A 17,396-nucleotide genomic window follows, 5' to 3' on the forward strand; every position below is an offset into this window, starting at 1 on the left:
GAACTGCTGTATAGAAAGTGAATTTGCTCTGTAAATCTTCACCCAAATCACAATTAAAAAAAAAAAAAAAAAGAACAGATGGTCCTGAAGGAAGAAGTCCAGGCTGCAATGAAGGCACAGATAAAAAACAGGGCTCCCAGAACTGACAGAATACCCACTGAAATCCCTCAAAAAACAGATTCAATGCTGCAAGCACTTACTCATCTACAGAAGAAGGTTGGAAGCCAGCCACCTGCACAATCTACTAAAAGAGCTCCCTATTTGTGCCCATTTCAAAGAAAGGTGATCCAACAAAATGAGGAAATTATCAAATAATATCATTAAATATCACATGCAAGTAAAATTTTGCTGGAAATAATTCAAAAGTGGTGGCAGTCGTACATTGACATGGAACTGACAAATTCGAGCCAGCTTCAAAAGAGGTCATGAAACAGGGGATATACCATTGCTGATGTCAAACAGATCTTGGCTGAAAGCAAAGAATACCAGAAAGATGTTTACCTATGTTTCACTGACTATGCAGAGGCATTCAATGGTGTGGATCATAACAAATTATGGTTAACAGTGAGAAGAATGGGAATTCCAGAAGAAATGTGCTCAGGAGGAAACTATACATAGACCAGGAGGCTGTCATCCAAACGGAACAAGGGTATACTGCATCCTTTAAAATCAGGAAGGATGTGCATCAGGGTTGTATCCTTCCACCATGCTTATTCAATTTGTATGCTAAGCAAGTAATCCAAGAAGCTGTACTCTATGAAGAGTAACGCAGCACCAAGAGTAGAAGAAAACTCATTAACAACCTGCAATATGCAGATGATACAACCTTATTTGCTAAAAGTGACAATGACTTGAAATACTTAGTGAAGAAAAGTAAAGACTACAGTCTGCTGTAGGGATTACACCTCAATATAAAGAAAATGCAAATCCTCACAACTGGACCAATAAGCAACATCACAATAAATGGAGAAAAGACTGAAGTTGTCAAAGATTTCATTTTACTCTGATTCACAGTCAACAACCATGGAAGCAACAGTCAAGAAATCAAACACCATATTAATATCCCCTGGGCAAAGGTGCTGAAAAGACCTTCAATAAGGATTTAAACCTCAGCATAAATAAAATAAAAATCCTCACCACTGGACCAATAAGCAACATCATGATAAATGCAGAAAATATTGATGCTCTCAAGGATTTCAATGTACTTGGATCTACAATCAAGACACATGGAAGCAGCAATCAAGAAATCAAACAAGGATTGCACTAGGCAAATCTGCAAAAGAACTCTTTGAAGTGTTATAAAGCAAAGATGTAGCTTTGAGGACTAAGATGTGCCTGACTGGAACCATGGTATTTTCAATTGCCTCATATGTATGTGAAAGCTGGATAATGAATAAGGAAGACCACAGAAAAACTGATACATCTGAACTGTGGTATTGGCAAAGAATATTGTAATATATCATGGACTCTCAGAAGAACAAACAAATCTGTCTTGGAATAGTACAGCCAAATGCTCTATAGAAGCAAAGATGGCCAGATTTTGTCTCTAGTACTTTGGTAATCAGAAAGAACCAGTCCCTGGAGAAAAAACATAATGCTTGGTAAAGTAGAGGGTCAGCGAAAAAGGGGAAGACCCTCAATGAGACATTATTAACACAGTGGCTACAACAATGGGCTCAAACATAACAATAATTTTAAGGATGATGCAGGGCTGGGCCTTGTCTCGTTCCGTTGTACACAAGACTGCTATGAGGCAGAAGCAATTCAACAGCACCTAATGATGACAATGATTTCTAGGACATTTGTAAAAGGAAAAAGCAAGGTGCAGAAACATTTATTTATATCTAGTGTCTCTTGCTATAATACACAATATAGACTGACAATAATATAGAATTAGGCTCTACAAAGAATTTCAGGTAATTTTTAAAAATTTGACACACACAGTAAAAATACTTCAACAGGATAAAAAGAGATACAAAGCCCAAAAAAAAAAAAAAAAATCACACATTCAACCTCAACAGTGATTTAAAAAAATTCAAATCAAGATTGCATTATTGTTTGATGCCCATTTAAATGCCAAAAATCAAGAAATCTAACACAGCTAAATTTTGGAGAAGGGAATCAACACTATCAATCATATACTGCAGGTGGGTGTATAAATTGTAAATAAATTTGACATGATCTTACAAAGTTGAAAGCATAAATGCTTACACCTAGCAATTATATTCTCATAGATATATTCAAGAGAAATTTACCCAAACGTATGCTACAAAGCACAGAAAGAATGTTAATAGCAAATTTTTGTTGATGATTTACAAAACCTAAAAACTAGTAAAATGTCTGAGAATGAACAAATAAAATCAGACATATTCATAAATTAATTTTTGTACATAGACCAATTTTTATGCAATAAGGTTTCAGTATCCTTTCATAGTACTTGGCAATCAAATGCACATTTCTTAGTACACCAACTTTATACTTAATATACCTACCTCCATGTTACTACTTCTAAAAATAATAAAATAAGTTGTAAAAGTAATATATTGCTTAAAGTCTTCCCATCGCATGTTGTTGTTGTTATGTGCTGTAGAGTCAGCCGCGACTCATAGCAACCCCTCCTTAGGTTTCCGAGGCAGTATTACTACGGAAGTAGATTGCCCAATCTTCCTTCCGAGCTTCCCATCGCATATAAACCAAAAACCAAATGCACTGCCATAGAGTCAATTCGGAATCACAGCGAGCGCCATTGGGTTGCTAAGGCTGTAAATCTTTACGTAAACAGATTGTCTCATCTTCCTTCCACACTGCAGCTGGAGGGTTTGAACCACCTACCTCCTGGGTAGCAGCCAAATACTTTACCCACTGTGCCACCAGAGCTCCTCTGCATATATCTAAAAATAATTTCACTTATTCTTCAATCTTGATCTGGTCTTAGTAAGGAAAATTATTTCTTAATTACCTCTTCTGGGTGTCTCTTCCCCATTTGGAAATCCACTTGGAATAGGATCCTGATCTGCTCCCATTCTCTGATCTTGTTGCTGCTGCAACTGTCTTATCATTCCATCAAGAATACTGGAGTCTGGGCTTCGTTCACCATTATCATTGGTTTGCAGGCTTATGACTTGTTCAATCACCTCTCCATCACCTACAAATTCAATGAATTAATATATATGAACAGAAAAGAAACAAATTTTCAATAGATTACATATGTAATTAAAATTACATTATGAATTGTCAGATTTCCCGTTTTAAAAAAGAATAAAGATACCCTACACATCATAACTAATTAAGAAGTCTGAGAAAAGATTCCAAGTATATAAAATCCTTCTTTTGGAGTACTGTTGTTGTATTAGTTGTCATCAAGTTGACTTTGACTCATGGAAACCCCATGACTAAGTATTATAAAAATATCAGTATCTGAAATCCCTGGAAGTTAGTACAAGAAAACACACTTCTAGGAAAGCTTTATTATGCCATATCACACTTATACTACTCATTTATAGAAGATATATTTCACTAAAGTTTTTTTTCCCAGAGTTTCTGCATCAGAGAGAGGGACGTAAGTGATTTATGATGCAGAGAAAATCAGTGATATTTAATTTCTTCCCTACTATATTAATGAGATAGATTGGAACAGTGGCTCAAATAATGGGCTCAAGAACAGTAACAATTGTGAAGATAGTGCAAGTGCAGGCAATGTTTCATTCTGTGGTACAAAGGGTCACTATGAGTCTGAACTGACACTACAGAATCTAACAACAAAAACTACTATATTTTAAAAAAAGAAGAAAAAAACAGAAAATGGCCTCTTAGGCCTACAGCAAATACATTTTAGCTTACCTAGTAATGGTAATTACTACTTTAAGCACCAAACAAGTTATTAAATACAAAATGTCTTTAATTCTTTGTTATTCTAATAAAAATAATGCCTTTTCAGGGCTATTTCATAGGTTCAAAGCTAGTTGTTCTTGCTGTTGATAGATGCCGCTGAGGCCTGTCGGACTCACAGCAGAACGGAAAACACTGCTCAGTCCCACGTCAGCTCCATGATCCTTGCTATACTTGAGCCCATCGTCACAGACAATGTGTCAATCCATCCCGTTGAGGGCCTTCCTCTCTTTTGTCAACCCTCCACCTTACCAAGCAAGACATCCTTCTCCAGGGAATAGTCCCTTCTGATAACATGACCAAAGGAGGTCAGACAAAGTCTGGCCATTGTCGCTTCCAAGGAGCATTTCGGCTGCACTTCCTCCAGGACAGATCTGTTAGTTCTTTTAGCAGTCCACAGTACTTTCAGCATTCTTCGCCAGCACCACAACTCAAAAGTATCAATTTTTCACTGGTCTTCCTTATTCACTGTCCAGTACTCAAATGCATAAGTGGTGAATGAAAATATCATGTCTTGTGTCAGGAGCACCTTAGTCCTCAAGGAGACATCTTTACCCCTCAGCACTTGAAATAAGTCCTTTGCAGCCGACTTGCCCAGTGCTATACATCATCTAATGTCCTGACCGCTTCCTCCACTAACATAGATTGTAGAAATGTGCAGTCTTTGACAACTTCAATCTTATCTCCATTTATTATGATGCTGCTCATAGGTCCAGTTGTAAGGATTTTTGTTTTCTATACAACTGAGATGTGATCTATACTGCAGACTGTATTCTTCAATCTTCATCAGTAAGTGCCTCAAGTCATCCTCATTTTCAGCAGGCAAAGTTGTGTCATCAGCAGGCAAAGTTGTGTCATCAGTGTATCACAGGTTGTTAATGATTCTTCCTCCAATCTTGATGCCACATTCTTCTTCAATAGTCCAGCTTCTGGGATTATTTGCTCGGCATATAGATTGAATAAGTATGGGCAAAGGATACAACCTTGACATACTCTGTTCTTGATTTTAAACCATGCAGAGTCCCCTTGTTCTGTTCCACATCCTCTTTGGAATCCAGCTTCCACCTCTGGAAATTCTCTGTCACTATACTGCTGCAACCATTTTTATAACCTTCAATAAGATCTTACTTGCATGCAATATTAATGATAGTGTTTAATAATTTCCACATTCTGTGGGATCACCTTTGGAATGGGTACAAATATGGATCTCTTCCAGTCAGCTGACCAGATAGCTGTCTTCCAGTCGGCTGACCAGATAGCTGTCTTCCAAATCTCTTGGCTAACTGAGCGAGTGTCTCAAGTGGGGCAACCATTTGTTGAAACGTCTCAATGGATATTCCATCAATTCCTGGAGCCTTGTTCTTTGCCAATTCCTTCAGTGCAGCTTTGACTTCTTCCTTCGTTACCATTGGTTCTTGATCATATGGCACCTCCTGAAATGGATGAAGATCCAGTTCTTTTTGGTACAGTGACTCTGTGTATTCCTTCCATCTTCTGTTGATGCTACCTACATCACTCACTATTTTGCCCACACAATCTTTCAACATTGCAACTCGAGGCTTAAATTTTTTCCTCAATTGTTTCAGCTTGAGAAATGCCAAGCATGTCCTTTCCTTTTGGTTTTCTAACTCCAAGTCTTTACACATTTCATTACAGTAATTAGCTTTGTCTGCTTGAGCTGCTCTTTGAAATCTTCTGTTCAACTCTTTTATCTTGTCATTTCTTCCATTTGCTTTAGCTACTCTCCACTCAAAGGCATGTTTCAGAGTCTCTTCTGACATACATTTTGGTCTTTTCTTCTTTTCTTGTCTTTTTAACGACCTCTTGCTTTCTTCATGGATAATGCTCTTGATGTCATCCCACAATTCTTCTGGTTTTCGGTCACTGGTGTTCAATGTATCAAATCTATTCTTTAGATGATCTCTAAATTCAGGAGGGATATATTCAAGAACATATTTTGGCTCTCGTGGACTTGTTTTAACTGTCTTCAACCTCAAGTTGAACCTGCATATGAGCTAGTTGATGGTCTGTTCCAAAATCAGCTCCTGGCCTTGTTTGGCTGAAGATACTGAGTCTTCTCCATCACCTCTCGCCACAGATGTAACCAATCTGATTCCTGTGTATTCCATCTGGTGAAGTTGACGTGTATAGCCACCGTTTGTGTTGTTGAAAAAAGGTATTTGCAATGAGAAAGTCGTTGGTCTTCCAAAATTCTATCAGGCGATCTCCAGCATTATTTCTGTCACCAAGGCCAAATTTTCTAACTCCTGGTGATTTTTCGTTTCCAATTTTTACATTCCAGTCACCAGTGATAATTAACACATTCTGATTGCACATTCGGTCAATTTCAGACTGCAGAAGCTGATAAAAATCGTCAATTTCCTCACCTTTGGCTTTTGTAACTGGTGCATAAATTTGAATAATAGTCATATTAACTTGTCTTCCTTGTAGGCGTATGGATATTATCCTATCACTGACAGCATTGTACTTCAGGACAGATCTTGAAACATCCTTTGTGATGATGAATGCCATGCCATTCGTCTTCAAACTCTCATTCCCAGCATAGTAGATAATGTGACTGTCAAATGGCCAAAACCAGTCCATTTCAGCTCACTAATGCCTGTTGTTGTTGTTGTTGTTATGTGCCATCGAGTCGGCCCCGACTCATAGCGACCCCTCCTTGGGTTTCCAAGGCAGTATCACTACAGAAGTAGGATTGCCCAACCTTCCTTCCGAGGAGTGGCTGCTGGGTTTGAACCGCCAGCCTTCTGGTTAGCAGTCAAGTGCTTTAGCCACTATGCTACCAGAGCTCCTCACTAATGCCTAGGATATCAATTTTTATGCATTCCATTTCACTTTTGACAACTTCCAGTTTTCCTAGATTCATACTTCATACATTCCATGTTCCAATTATTAATGGATGTTTGCTGTTTCTCCTCAATTTGAGTCGAGCCACATCAGTAAATGGAGATCTCAAAAGCTTTACCTTATCTATATCAGTAAGGCTGGTTCTACTCTGATGATACAGCTCTTTCCCGGTCGTATTTTGAAAGCCTTCTAACCTATGTGGCTCATTCTCCTGCAAGTATCAGACAATGTCTCAGGATTATTCATAAAGTTGCCCAGTAATGTATCAGACACTATTTCTCTGCTATTCATGAAGTTTTCCCTGGCCAATTCTTTGAGAAGTGGATGGCCTCTTCCTTCTTCCTAGTCTGTCTCAGTCTGCAAGCTGCGCTGAAACCTGTGCACTATGTGCAATCCCGCTGGGTTTAGAACACCGGTGGCACAACCTCAAGCCTGTCAGCAACACGCCACCCCAGTAGGACAAACCAAAAGACAAGTTTGTCTCCCCTAGCTGTTCAAAACCTCTCCACCCTCCCCTTACATGGATCCCTGCTGCTTTCCCACCACTTGGGGGGCGGGGCCTGGATCCCTCCCCTTACCTGGATACTTACTGCTACTTCCTTGCTCCATCCTGGTCCCCGTGGCTCTTTCTCTCCTTTCCCCTACTTTCTTGCCACTTGAGGGGGGAATCTGGGTCCCTCTCCTTATCTAGATCCCTGCTGCTGCTTACTCCCTCTGTCCTGGACCCCCTGGCTCTTTATCTCCTTTCCCCTGCTTTCCCGCCACTTGGAGGGTGGGACCTGGGTCCTTCCCCTTTCTTGGATACCTGATGCTGCTTTTTCCCTCTATCCTGGCCCCTCTGGCTCTTTCTCTCCTTTCCCCCCACTTTCCCGCCACTTGGGGGGCAGGACCTGGGTCCCTCCCCTCGCCTGGATCCCTGTCGCTGCTTCCTCACTCTGTCCAGGCCCCCCAGACTTTTTCTCTCCTTTCCCCCACTTAATGGATAAAAAGTGCTAGATGATTGAAGGTCTGGATATATATCTAAATACTAACATTTTCACAGAAACAATTCCTTATAAATTGTCCCATCATAAAATGAATCTTTTTGGAACATAAATCCAATATACTTAACAATGACCAACTCCTATCATATCTCCTACCCACTTACAAGCAGAACACTATTATCAAAATGAAATGAATAGAGTATGTATTAAAAAGAATACAAGCACATAATATACCACCATAGAAAGTATTCTAGAAACTCTAAAAGTCTCATACACTATTTCAGGGAAGAAAAAAAAATCTACTACTGGAGTTTTATTTCACTGATAAAATGTCCATTTTACTATGGAAATCAATGAACAACATGAGGTAAGTGTCATTAACTTTCTTTTAATATCACTAAAGAAATGTTGATTACTGCAAAAATGAGCTGAGAAAGCATGAAGTACAGGCTTAATCTAAAAACTTAATTTTTTTTTTTTTTAAATTAGAAGTCTTCTTATTGTTAGGTGCCATTGAGTCATCTCCTCCCGGTCCTGTGCCATCCTCACAATCCTTGCTATGCTTAAGCCCATCATTGCAGCCACTATGTCATTCCATCTTGTTGATCTTTTCCTTTACCAAGTGTGATATCCTTTTCCAACATGGTGGTCTCTTCTGACAACATGATGACCAAAGTACATGAGATGAAGTCTGGCCGTTTTTGCGTCTACATTTCTTCCAGGACAGATTTTTCGTTCTGGCAGTCCATGAGATTTTCAGTATTCTTCGCCCTCACCATAACTCAAAACCATCAAGTCTTCTTAGGTCTCCCTTATTCAATGTCTAGCTTTCCCATGCACGTGACGTGAAGTGACTGAAAATACCAAGGCCTGGGTTAGGAATACTTTAGTCTTCAAAGTGATATCATTGCTTCTTAACACTTTAAAGAGGTCTTTTGTAGCATATATCTGCCCAGTGCAACATCTGATTTCTGCAATGCTGCTTTCATTGGTATTGACCGTAGAACCAAGAAAAATGACATCCCTGACAACTTCAATCTTTTCTCCATTTATTGTGATGTTGCTTATTGGTCTAGTTGTAGAGTTTTCATTTTCTTTATGTTGAGCTATATACCATACTGAAGATTGTATGTAGTCTTTGATCTTCAGCAGTAAGTGCTTCAACTCATCTTCACTTTCAGCAAGCAAGGTTGTGGTGCCTGCATATTGCAGGTTCTTAATAATGGTTCCTCCAATCCTGATGCTGTGTTCTTCTTCATACACTCCAGTTTCTCAGATTATTTGCTGAGCATACAGATCAAGTAACTATGGTGAAGAAGATACAACCTGACACACATTCTTCTTCATTATAAACCATTCAGTATCCCCTTGTTCTATTCAAGCAAAGCCTCCTGGTCTATGTACAGGTTCTTCATGAGCACAAATTAAGTACTCTGGAATTCTCATTTCTCTCAACGTTACCCATAATTTGTTATGACCCACACAGTCGAATACTTTTGCATAGTCAATGAAACACAAATAAACATCTTTCTGGTATTCTTTGCTTTCAGTGAAAATCCATCTGACATCAACAATGATATCCCTCATTCCATGTCCTCTTCTAAAACCAGCTTGTATTTCTGAAGTTGCCCATCAACTGATTTTGAATTATCTTCAGCAAGATTTTACTTGTGTGTGATATTAATGATATTGTTCAATAATTTCCACTTTCTGCGGGATCACCTTTCTTTGGAATGGGTACAAATATGGATCTCTTCCAGTCAGTTGGCTAGGTAGCTGTCTTCCAAATCTCTTGGCATAGCCATGTGAGTCCCTCTAGTGCAGCACCTGTTTGTTAAAACATCTCAATGGGTATTCTGTCAACTCTTGGAGCCTTGTCTTTTGCCAATTCTTTCAGTGCAGCCTGACTACTTCCTTCAATATCATTGATTCTTGATCATATGTCACCTGTTGAAATGGATGAACATCAATTCTTTTTAGTACAGCAACTCTGTGTATTCCTTCCACCTTCTTTTGGTGTTTCCTGAATTGTTCAATATTTTGCCCAAAGAACCTTCCAATACTGTAACTTGAGTCTTCAATTTTTTCCTCAGTTCTTTCAGCTTGAGAAATGCCAAGTGTGTTCTTACCTTTTGGTTCTGTAACTTCAGGTCTTTGCACATTTAATTATAGTAATTGACTTTGTCTTCTTGAGCTGCTCTTTGAAATCTTTTGTTCAGACCTTTTATCTTGTCATTTCTTCCATTTGCTTTAGCTACTCTCTGTTCAAAAGCAGTTTCAGAGTCTCTTCTGACATCCATTTTGATCTTTCCTTCTTTTCCTTCTTTTTAATGACCTTTTGCTTTCTTCATGGATATGTCATCTCACAATTTCTCTGGTTTTTGGTCACTGATGTTCAATGCATCAAATCTATTTCTTAGATGGTCCCTAAATTCATCAAGGTCATGAGGCTGGCATAGGACCAGGCAATGTTTTGTTCTGCTGTGCACAGGGTCACTATGAGAGTTGGAGATGACAGCACCTAACAACAACAACAAAATCAAGGTCAGATAATTTGGCTCTCATGGACTTGTTTTATTTGTCTTTAGCTTCAACTTGCACTTGAGTATGAGCAGTTGATGGTCTGTTCCACGGTCAGCTTCTGGCCTTGTTTTGGCTGAAGGTACTGAGCTTTACCATCACCTCTACCCACAGATGGAGTCAACCTGATTCCTCTGTAGTCCATCTGGTGAAGTCCACGTGTACAGCTGCTACTTATGTTGTTGCAAAAAGGTATTTGCAATGAAAAAGCCGTTGGTCTTGCAAAATTCTATCAGGCGATCTCCATCGTCATTTCAATCACTGAGGCCCTATTTTCCAACTACTGGCGATTCTTCATTTCCAACTTTTACATTCTAAACACCAGTAATAATCAAAACACCTTAACTGCATTTGGTCAATTTCCTTGTCTTTGGTGCTTGATGCATAATTTGAGTAATAGTAATGTTAACTGGTCTTCCCTGTGGGCGTATGGATATTTTCCTATCACTGACAGCACTATACTTCAGGATAGATCTTGAAACTTTCTTTTTGACAATGAATGCCATGCCATTCCTCTTCAATTTATCATTCCCAGCATAGTAGATCATACAGTTATCTAATTCAAAAATGGCCAAAACCTGTCCATTTCAGGTCACTAATGCCTAGAATACCAATCTTTACATATTTCACTTCACTTCTGACAACTTCCAATTTTCCTAGGTTCACACTTCATACATTTCACATTCCAAGTATAAATGGATATTTGCAGCTGTTCTTCCCATTTGAGTCATGCCACATCAGCAAATGGAGGTCCCGAAAGCTTTACTCCATCCATGTCATTAAAGTCAACTCTACTCTGAGGAGGCAGCTCTTTCCCAGTAATATTTTGAGTGCCTTCTGACCTGAGGGGCTCATCTTCCAGCACTATGTCAAACAATTTCAGGGCTATTCATAAAGTTTTCTAGTTCGTAAGGTTTTCACTGGACAATTTTCTGTGAATTGGATGGTCCCTTCCTTCTGAGTCTGTCTTAGTCTGGAAGCGCTACTGAAACCTGTCCACCATGGAGTGACCCTGCTGCTGTTTGAAACACCAGTGGTATAGCCTCCAGCCTCACACAAGCCACCACAGCATGACAAACTGACCAATGAATGATGGAATACATCAATACAAGCAGTATTATCTATAAATAAGGAGGCACAAACTACTTATTCATGTAACAATACGAACAAATCTCAAAAGCATCATGCTAAGTGGAAGAAGTCAGACACATGAGCCCATGTATTTGTACAATTCCATCTTATAAAATTTTCTGAAAATGAGAAATAAAACAAACAGAAAACATAATAAATAAAAAAATGTAACAGTGGTTAAAGGATGGGGAAGGACTAACACTCAATGGGCCCAGGGAACTTTTTAGGTGGTAAGAATATTCTGTATCTTGACTTGGTAGTAGTTACATGATTGCATGACATCTGTTAAAACTCACATGAATCTTACACTTAGTATTAGCAGATTTTGTTCCACATAAACTGTACTTCAATAAAGTTAATATAAAACACTAAAATTTGTGGGAACTGCAATTAATGTCCTGAAACAAAATGTGTATCAACCGTTGAATGGGAAACAAATTTGCTCTGCCAACTTTCATCCAAATCACAATTTAAAAAAACAAAAACTTCTGAAACAGTAAGCATATGGTAAATTACATCGAGTTTTAATCTTACATATAACTTGTGATTTATTTTTAGTAAATCAATCATCACCCAAAGAAGATATAGCATTATTTTTCCTCTTTACTTAACTCTGTACATAGAAACACTGCATTGCTATCAACACAAAGAAAAATTGTGCACTTGTCTAGGACATAGAAACTGTAAGATGACCCTTGAACATCCTATACCAGAGAATCAGAAGTACTCTAAGAATGATGGAAACCTGGGGAAAGGACTCAAGAGTCAACTTGGAAAAGCTCTCATAGTTAAATCTAGGATAACTTGAGCATTAAAATAAAACAGTAATGAATTATAACCCTCTATATATATCAAACCCACCAGCCACTCCTCGGAAGGAAGGTTGGGCAATCCTACTTCCGTAGTGATAACTGCCTCGGAAACCCAAGGAGGGGTCGCTATGAGTCGGGCCGACTTGACGGCAAATAACAACAACAACAACATATAACAACCTCTAGGAGCTCTGGTAGCATAGTGCCTAAGGCACTTGACTGCTCACCAGAAGGCTGGCGGTTCAAACCCAGCAGCCACTCCTCGGAAGGAAGGTTGGGCAATCCTACTTCCGCAGTGATACCGCCTCGGAAACCCAAGGAGGGGTCGCTATGAGTCGGGGCCGACTCGACGGCAAACAACAACAACAACAAAATATAACAACCTCTAAGTCTATACTAAAACTTAATGAACTGCATAAATAAATAAAAGAGAGCAGTAAATAGCCAACAAATAAAAGTAGCTGCAATGATGGAGTCAGAACATAACCACTGTGTAACCTTCACAGTAATGATAACTCAGATAAAAATCATGAATGGGTTCTAAAATTTATGTATAAAATTTCAATTACAAAGAGGATCTTTACATATTATCTCCTTCCAAGTTACTTATTAATCACAAGAGGAAAATAGTAAATTTACAATGAAGAAATTTGGCAGACACAACCTTAACCAACTGTTCAAAGATAAAATTACCAACAACTGAACAAAACATAATCATAATAGGCATTCTGAAGTGATGCTCCGAGAAGGCTTCCATCATTTATCTTGTATTTTGTAAAAAATGCATATCTGAACTTAATCAACAAGAAACAGACCTCAAGCTAGGAAGACTTTATAAAATTACCAGCCTATGTTGTTGTTGTTGTTGTTGTTATGTGCCATACACTTCAAAAATATCCTGAAAGAAAAATAACAAACTGCTCCAGATTAAAGAAATATGACAACTAAATTTAATGTGTGGTCTTAAATTAAAATCCCCATGGGGAGGGGTACAAAAGGAGAATAAATGACAAAATTACAGACAGTAACACTTAAATGTCCTAATTTTTATGGCTGTCTATTATTTCACAAAGACGATCTTTCTTAGAGAATACATATTGAAGTATTTAGGGGTGAACAGGCATGATATCCACAACTTAGTCTCAAATGATTCAAAACAATATGTATATAGAAAGAATTGAAAAAACACATACTACAAAATGGTATTGGCAGGTGAATATGAAAGTAAGTATTAGAGTTCTTTATATTATTATTTAAAGTTTTCAAATAAAAAATTCTAAAAAATAAAAAAATACTTTACACTTACTTGTTGCCACATAGCCTAGCTGTGGAACCAAATGTTCATCTGCAGAATTTTCTCGGCCTGGTACTAATCTCTGATACTTAGTTGGATGAGGATTTCCATCTACATCTACCAAGAATGGTGGAGGCATAAGATGAGGAGCCTGCTGAGTTTGCTCATCTAAGACATAATTATTAGAATCCCTAATCAGTGGTCGATAGTCAGTATGGAAGAACATCTGATCAGGAATCTAGAAAAATGAACATTGGTATTTTTGAGGTTTATATATGTTTAAGAAAAAAAATAGCACATTAAGTCATTAATTATAATTAAAAAGAACCAAAACAAGTCAGTATAGCTAAAAAGCTATTTCTAAAATACACTTCAAAACTTATTTTGTATGCTAAAACAAAGTATTTAAAATGACCTTTTCATATGGCTTGCTGCATCCAAAACCAAATATCATAAGATGCCCATGTGAATCTGTACAAGCAAAATGCTGTCCATCCAGTGAAAACTTACAGTCAAACACAGCTCCAAAGCCCTGTCCTTCAATCTAGGAAAGAGAAAAAGAAGTTATAACCACTTCAGTGCAACTGCTTTCATTATGTAAACATTATTCACATGGATAACATGCTATAAGATATCCCTACCAGAAAAAAAGAAATTTTTAAAAAATTTCCATTAAGCATGTAAGTCAATTTAAAATTCGTTTTAGAAGACACTAGCATTCAAGAGATCTTAAAAGATCTTCTGAACATTAATTCTCAAAAAAACCCAATAAAGGGTCATACCCATTCAAAAATGAAGTCTTTCCTTACTTTTTATGACTAAATGGTACAATTTCATGACTTGTTTTTATATACAGTAGAACCTGCAAAGGCTGGAACCTGTGTTAAAGTAAAAACCAGTCAGAGAAGGAAAACTAAAATATTTTCCACTAAAATGAGCAAAAGAAAAGTGTTAAGAATATACCCAGTCAAAAGTGTGAGATCTAGAAAATTAAACCTGAGTTCCAGCTTTCACAGGTTTCCCTGTATAACAAAAAGTTTCTAATATCAAACTAGGTAAGTGATAAAAAATTAACCAACACTGGTATTTGTGAACTAAAATCAACAGTGTTTTGGAGTTTTAGGAGGCTTCTGCTTCAAATAATAAGGTAATAAATTGTCATACAAAAGTTTTCAAAGCTGTATGGTCTCAAGGGTGCATATGTAAATGCATGCAGCTACTACAGACCACCACAATTTCAAGAAGGATGTTCTAAGTACATCATTAGTTAAATAGACTACTTTTTAACTGTTTTTTTCTTGTTTTGTAACTGTAAATTGTATTAGCTTATTGTTGTGGGTCATCAAGTCAATTCCAACTCATAACAACTCTACAGGACAGAGCATACTTGTCCCATAGGGTTTCCTAAACTAAAATCTTTACTGGAGCAAAATGCCACATCTTTTCTCCTGTGGAGTAGCTGATGGGTTCAAACCAACTGCTGACTTTCAGTTAATAGCTGAATGCTTAACAACCACACCACAAGGGTTGTTTAGCATTGCCAATTTATAGGTGAGCTGTGCAGTTAGCTCTACAGTGTAGAGTTGGGCAAATCTGTTGTTTCCAATACCTAAACTTTCAAGAGAAGTTTGTTCAGTGTCACAAAACTGAATCATCCAGCCAGTAACTGCTAAAACAAACTTATCCACATCCCCAAACGCCTTTTTGAACACCAACACTACTACTGCTATGCTGCACATAAATGGGTGCCAATTAATAACATGAAGATAAAATAAAGACATTTGATACACAGCTGAATAACATAACAAGTATGTAAGTTTATATACTCTTACAAGATTAAAGAAAAAAATGTATATATATATTATTTCTCTAGTTCATTGTTAAAATATAAAACACACAACTAAGAAAGCCTTCAAAGAAAGGTCTAAGAACCAGCAACAGAGAAAGGAGAGTAAGAAATAGAAGGAAGACAGGAAATGTATGGCTAACTCTAAGTACATCATTAAACAGACTACTTTTTAACTCTTTTGTTCTTGTTTTGAAGGCAATGAACAATTGCCTCCACTACCAATGAGACCAAATAAACTGGATGGTATCCAGCTGCTATTACTGAACACTTTGATCAAAAATCCCACAGAAGAATTCTGATCAAAAGGGGAGAAATACAGATTGGAATTTCACATTCTTATTGATCTCACAATTTCTGGAAGATGGAGGGTAAATGGAACCCCAGAACTATTACCTTGAGATAATCTTTAAAAAAACTTAAGCCAAAATATCCCCTGAAGTCTTCTTAAAACTACAGTTTAGCTTAACTAATCAAAAAACAAAAAAAAAGTCCAGCTTCAGCATTATGCTCTTTTAAGAACTATCTACATGCACAGACCCTCTTCAACAAAGAAAAGAAAAACCAATTGACAGAGATACAGAAAATAATCCTAGAACCCTGAGCTCTGAAAGGAACTATACAGAAGTGGATTAGGCACCAACAAGTGGAAAAACCTGAACGAAAACAGTGAGTACAGAGACGATTGGAGCTGCAGACTGTCCATTACTACGACAAGACCAACAGCCTGAATATTTCCAAGTGGTGCTGGGACCTGAGAATTGACCTAAAGATCAGTCCCGGTCACCAAAGGCTGCAGGGACAACTGCTCTGGTAGACTATGAATAAGAAGGGAAACAGCAAGGAGGGAGACAACCTGAGCTGTGGACTTTCTGTTGCCCGGAGGGCGCAGCCATTTTGATTGTTTACACATGGCAGCCATGTTGGATATTTAAAGTGACGGAGGTACAGCCATTTTGAATGTTTGCAAGTAGCAGCCATTTTGGATATTTCAAGTGCCCAAGGGCACAGCCATTTTGAATGTTTACAACCAGCGACCTCTTTGGATATTTAAAGTGACCCGAGTGCACAGCCATTTTAAATGTTTGCAAGTGGCTGCCATTTGGATATTTAAAGTGACCAAGAGTGAAGCCATTTTGAATGTTTACAAGCAGCGGCCATTTTGGATATTTAAAGTGACCGAGTGTGTAGGTTTTTGAATGTTTACAAGTGGCAACCATTTTGGACTTTAAAATGATACCATCGTCATTCAGATTCTGGGTACCTAAGAATATGCTCTATTTGTCAGGGTCGGCAAGGACATACAAGAGGCTGACAACAGGAAAGGAGACAGGTGGTAACTGTATAAGTGCTGTCAACTAGTGAATAGAGGAGGACAGCACAGTACCCTGCCTGTATAAATAACATACAAAGAAAACAGAAATTGTGGGCAAATCACTCCAACATACAATCACCAATTAAATATAAACACAAAAACGTCACAATGCCTCAGAGACAATAGAGCATCACAGTCCACACAAAGAAACAAGATAAAGCAGGAGAAACAAGGGACCAGGATACAGACCCAGAACACATCCCTGAGAAAGACACAGCACTGGAACTCCCTGACAAGGAATTCAAAAGAATTATATTTAGGTATCTTCAAAGGACTGAGAGACAGACCAAAGAAAACACAGACAAAACACTAGAAGAATTTGGAAGAAAATACAAGAACAAAATGACAAAATAAACAAAAACTAGAAATGATTCTAAATCTACAGACAGAAATCCAGAAGATTAATACTAAATCTCAGAAATAGATAATCCAGAAGATTAATACTAAATGTCAGAAATAGATTAACACATTGAAAGGGCAAAGGAGTAGAATTGATGCAATGGAAGACAAAATTAATGAGACTGAAGACAAATACCTGAATACTTCTTTGGAAAGGGATCAATCAGAAAAAAGATCAAAACAAAATGAAGAAAACTTAAGGTTCACGTGGGATACCATC

At 37.8% G+C, this 17,396-nt stretch overlaps 1 protein-coding gene across 1 annotated transcript in view; it reads right to left on the reverse strand.

Moving 5' to 3' along the window:
• Positions 1-17,396, reverse strand: part of BRWD1 (bromodomain and WD repeat domain containing 1) — a 197,153-nt gene that overhangs the window by 107,478 nt on the left and 72,279 nt on the right. Inside the window, exons 16-18 of the mRNA XM_007945551.2 lie at positions 13,972-14,100; positions 13,569-13,794; positions 2,960-3,145 (exon numbers count right to left, since the gene is read on the reverse strand). Coding sequence (XP_007943742.2) covers positions 2,960-3,145; positions 13,569-13,794; positions 13,972-14,100 — 541 coding nt within the window. The remainder of the gene's footprint in view (positions 1-2,959; positions 3,146-13,568; positions 13,795-13,971; positions 14,101-17,396) is intronic.

The sequence above is a fragment of the Orycteropus afer genome, unplaced genomic scaffold (genome assembly GCF_000298275.1).
Source record: "Orycteropus afer afer isolate SDZICR_OR568_19922 unplaced genomic scaffold, OryAfe1.0 scaffold00137, whole genome shotgun sequence".
NCBI lineage: Eukaryota > Metazoa > Chordata > Mammalia > Tubulidentata > Orycteropodidae > Orycteropus > Orycteropus afer.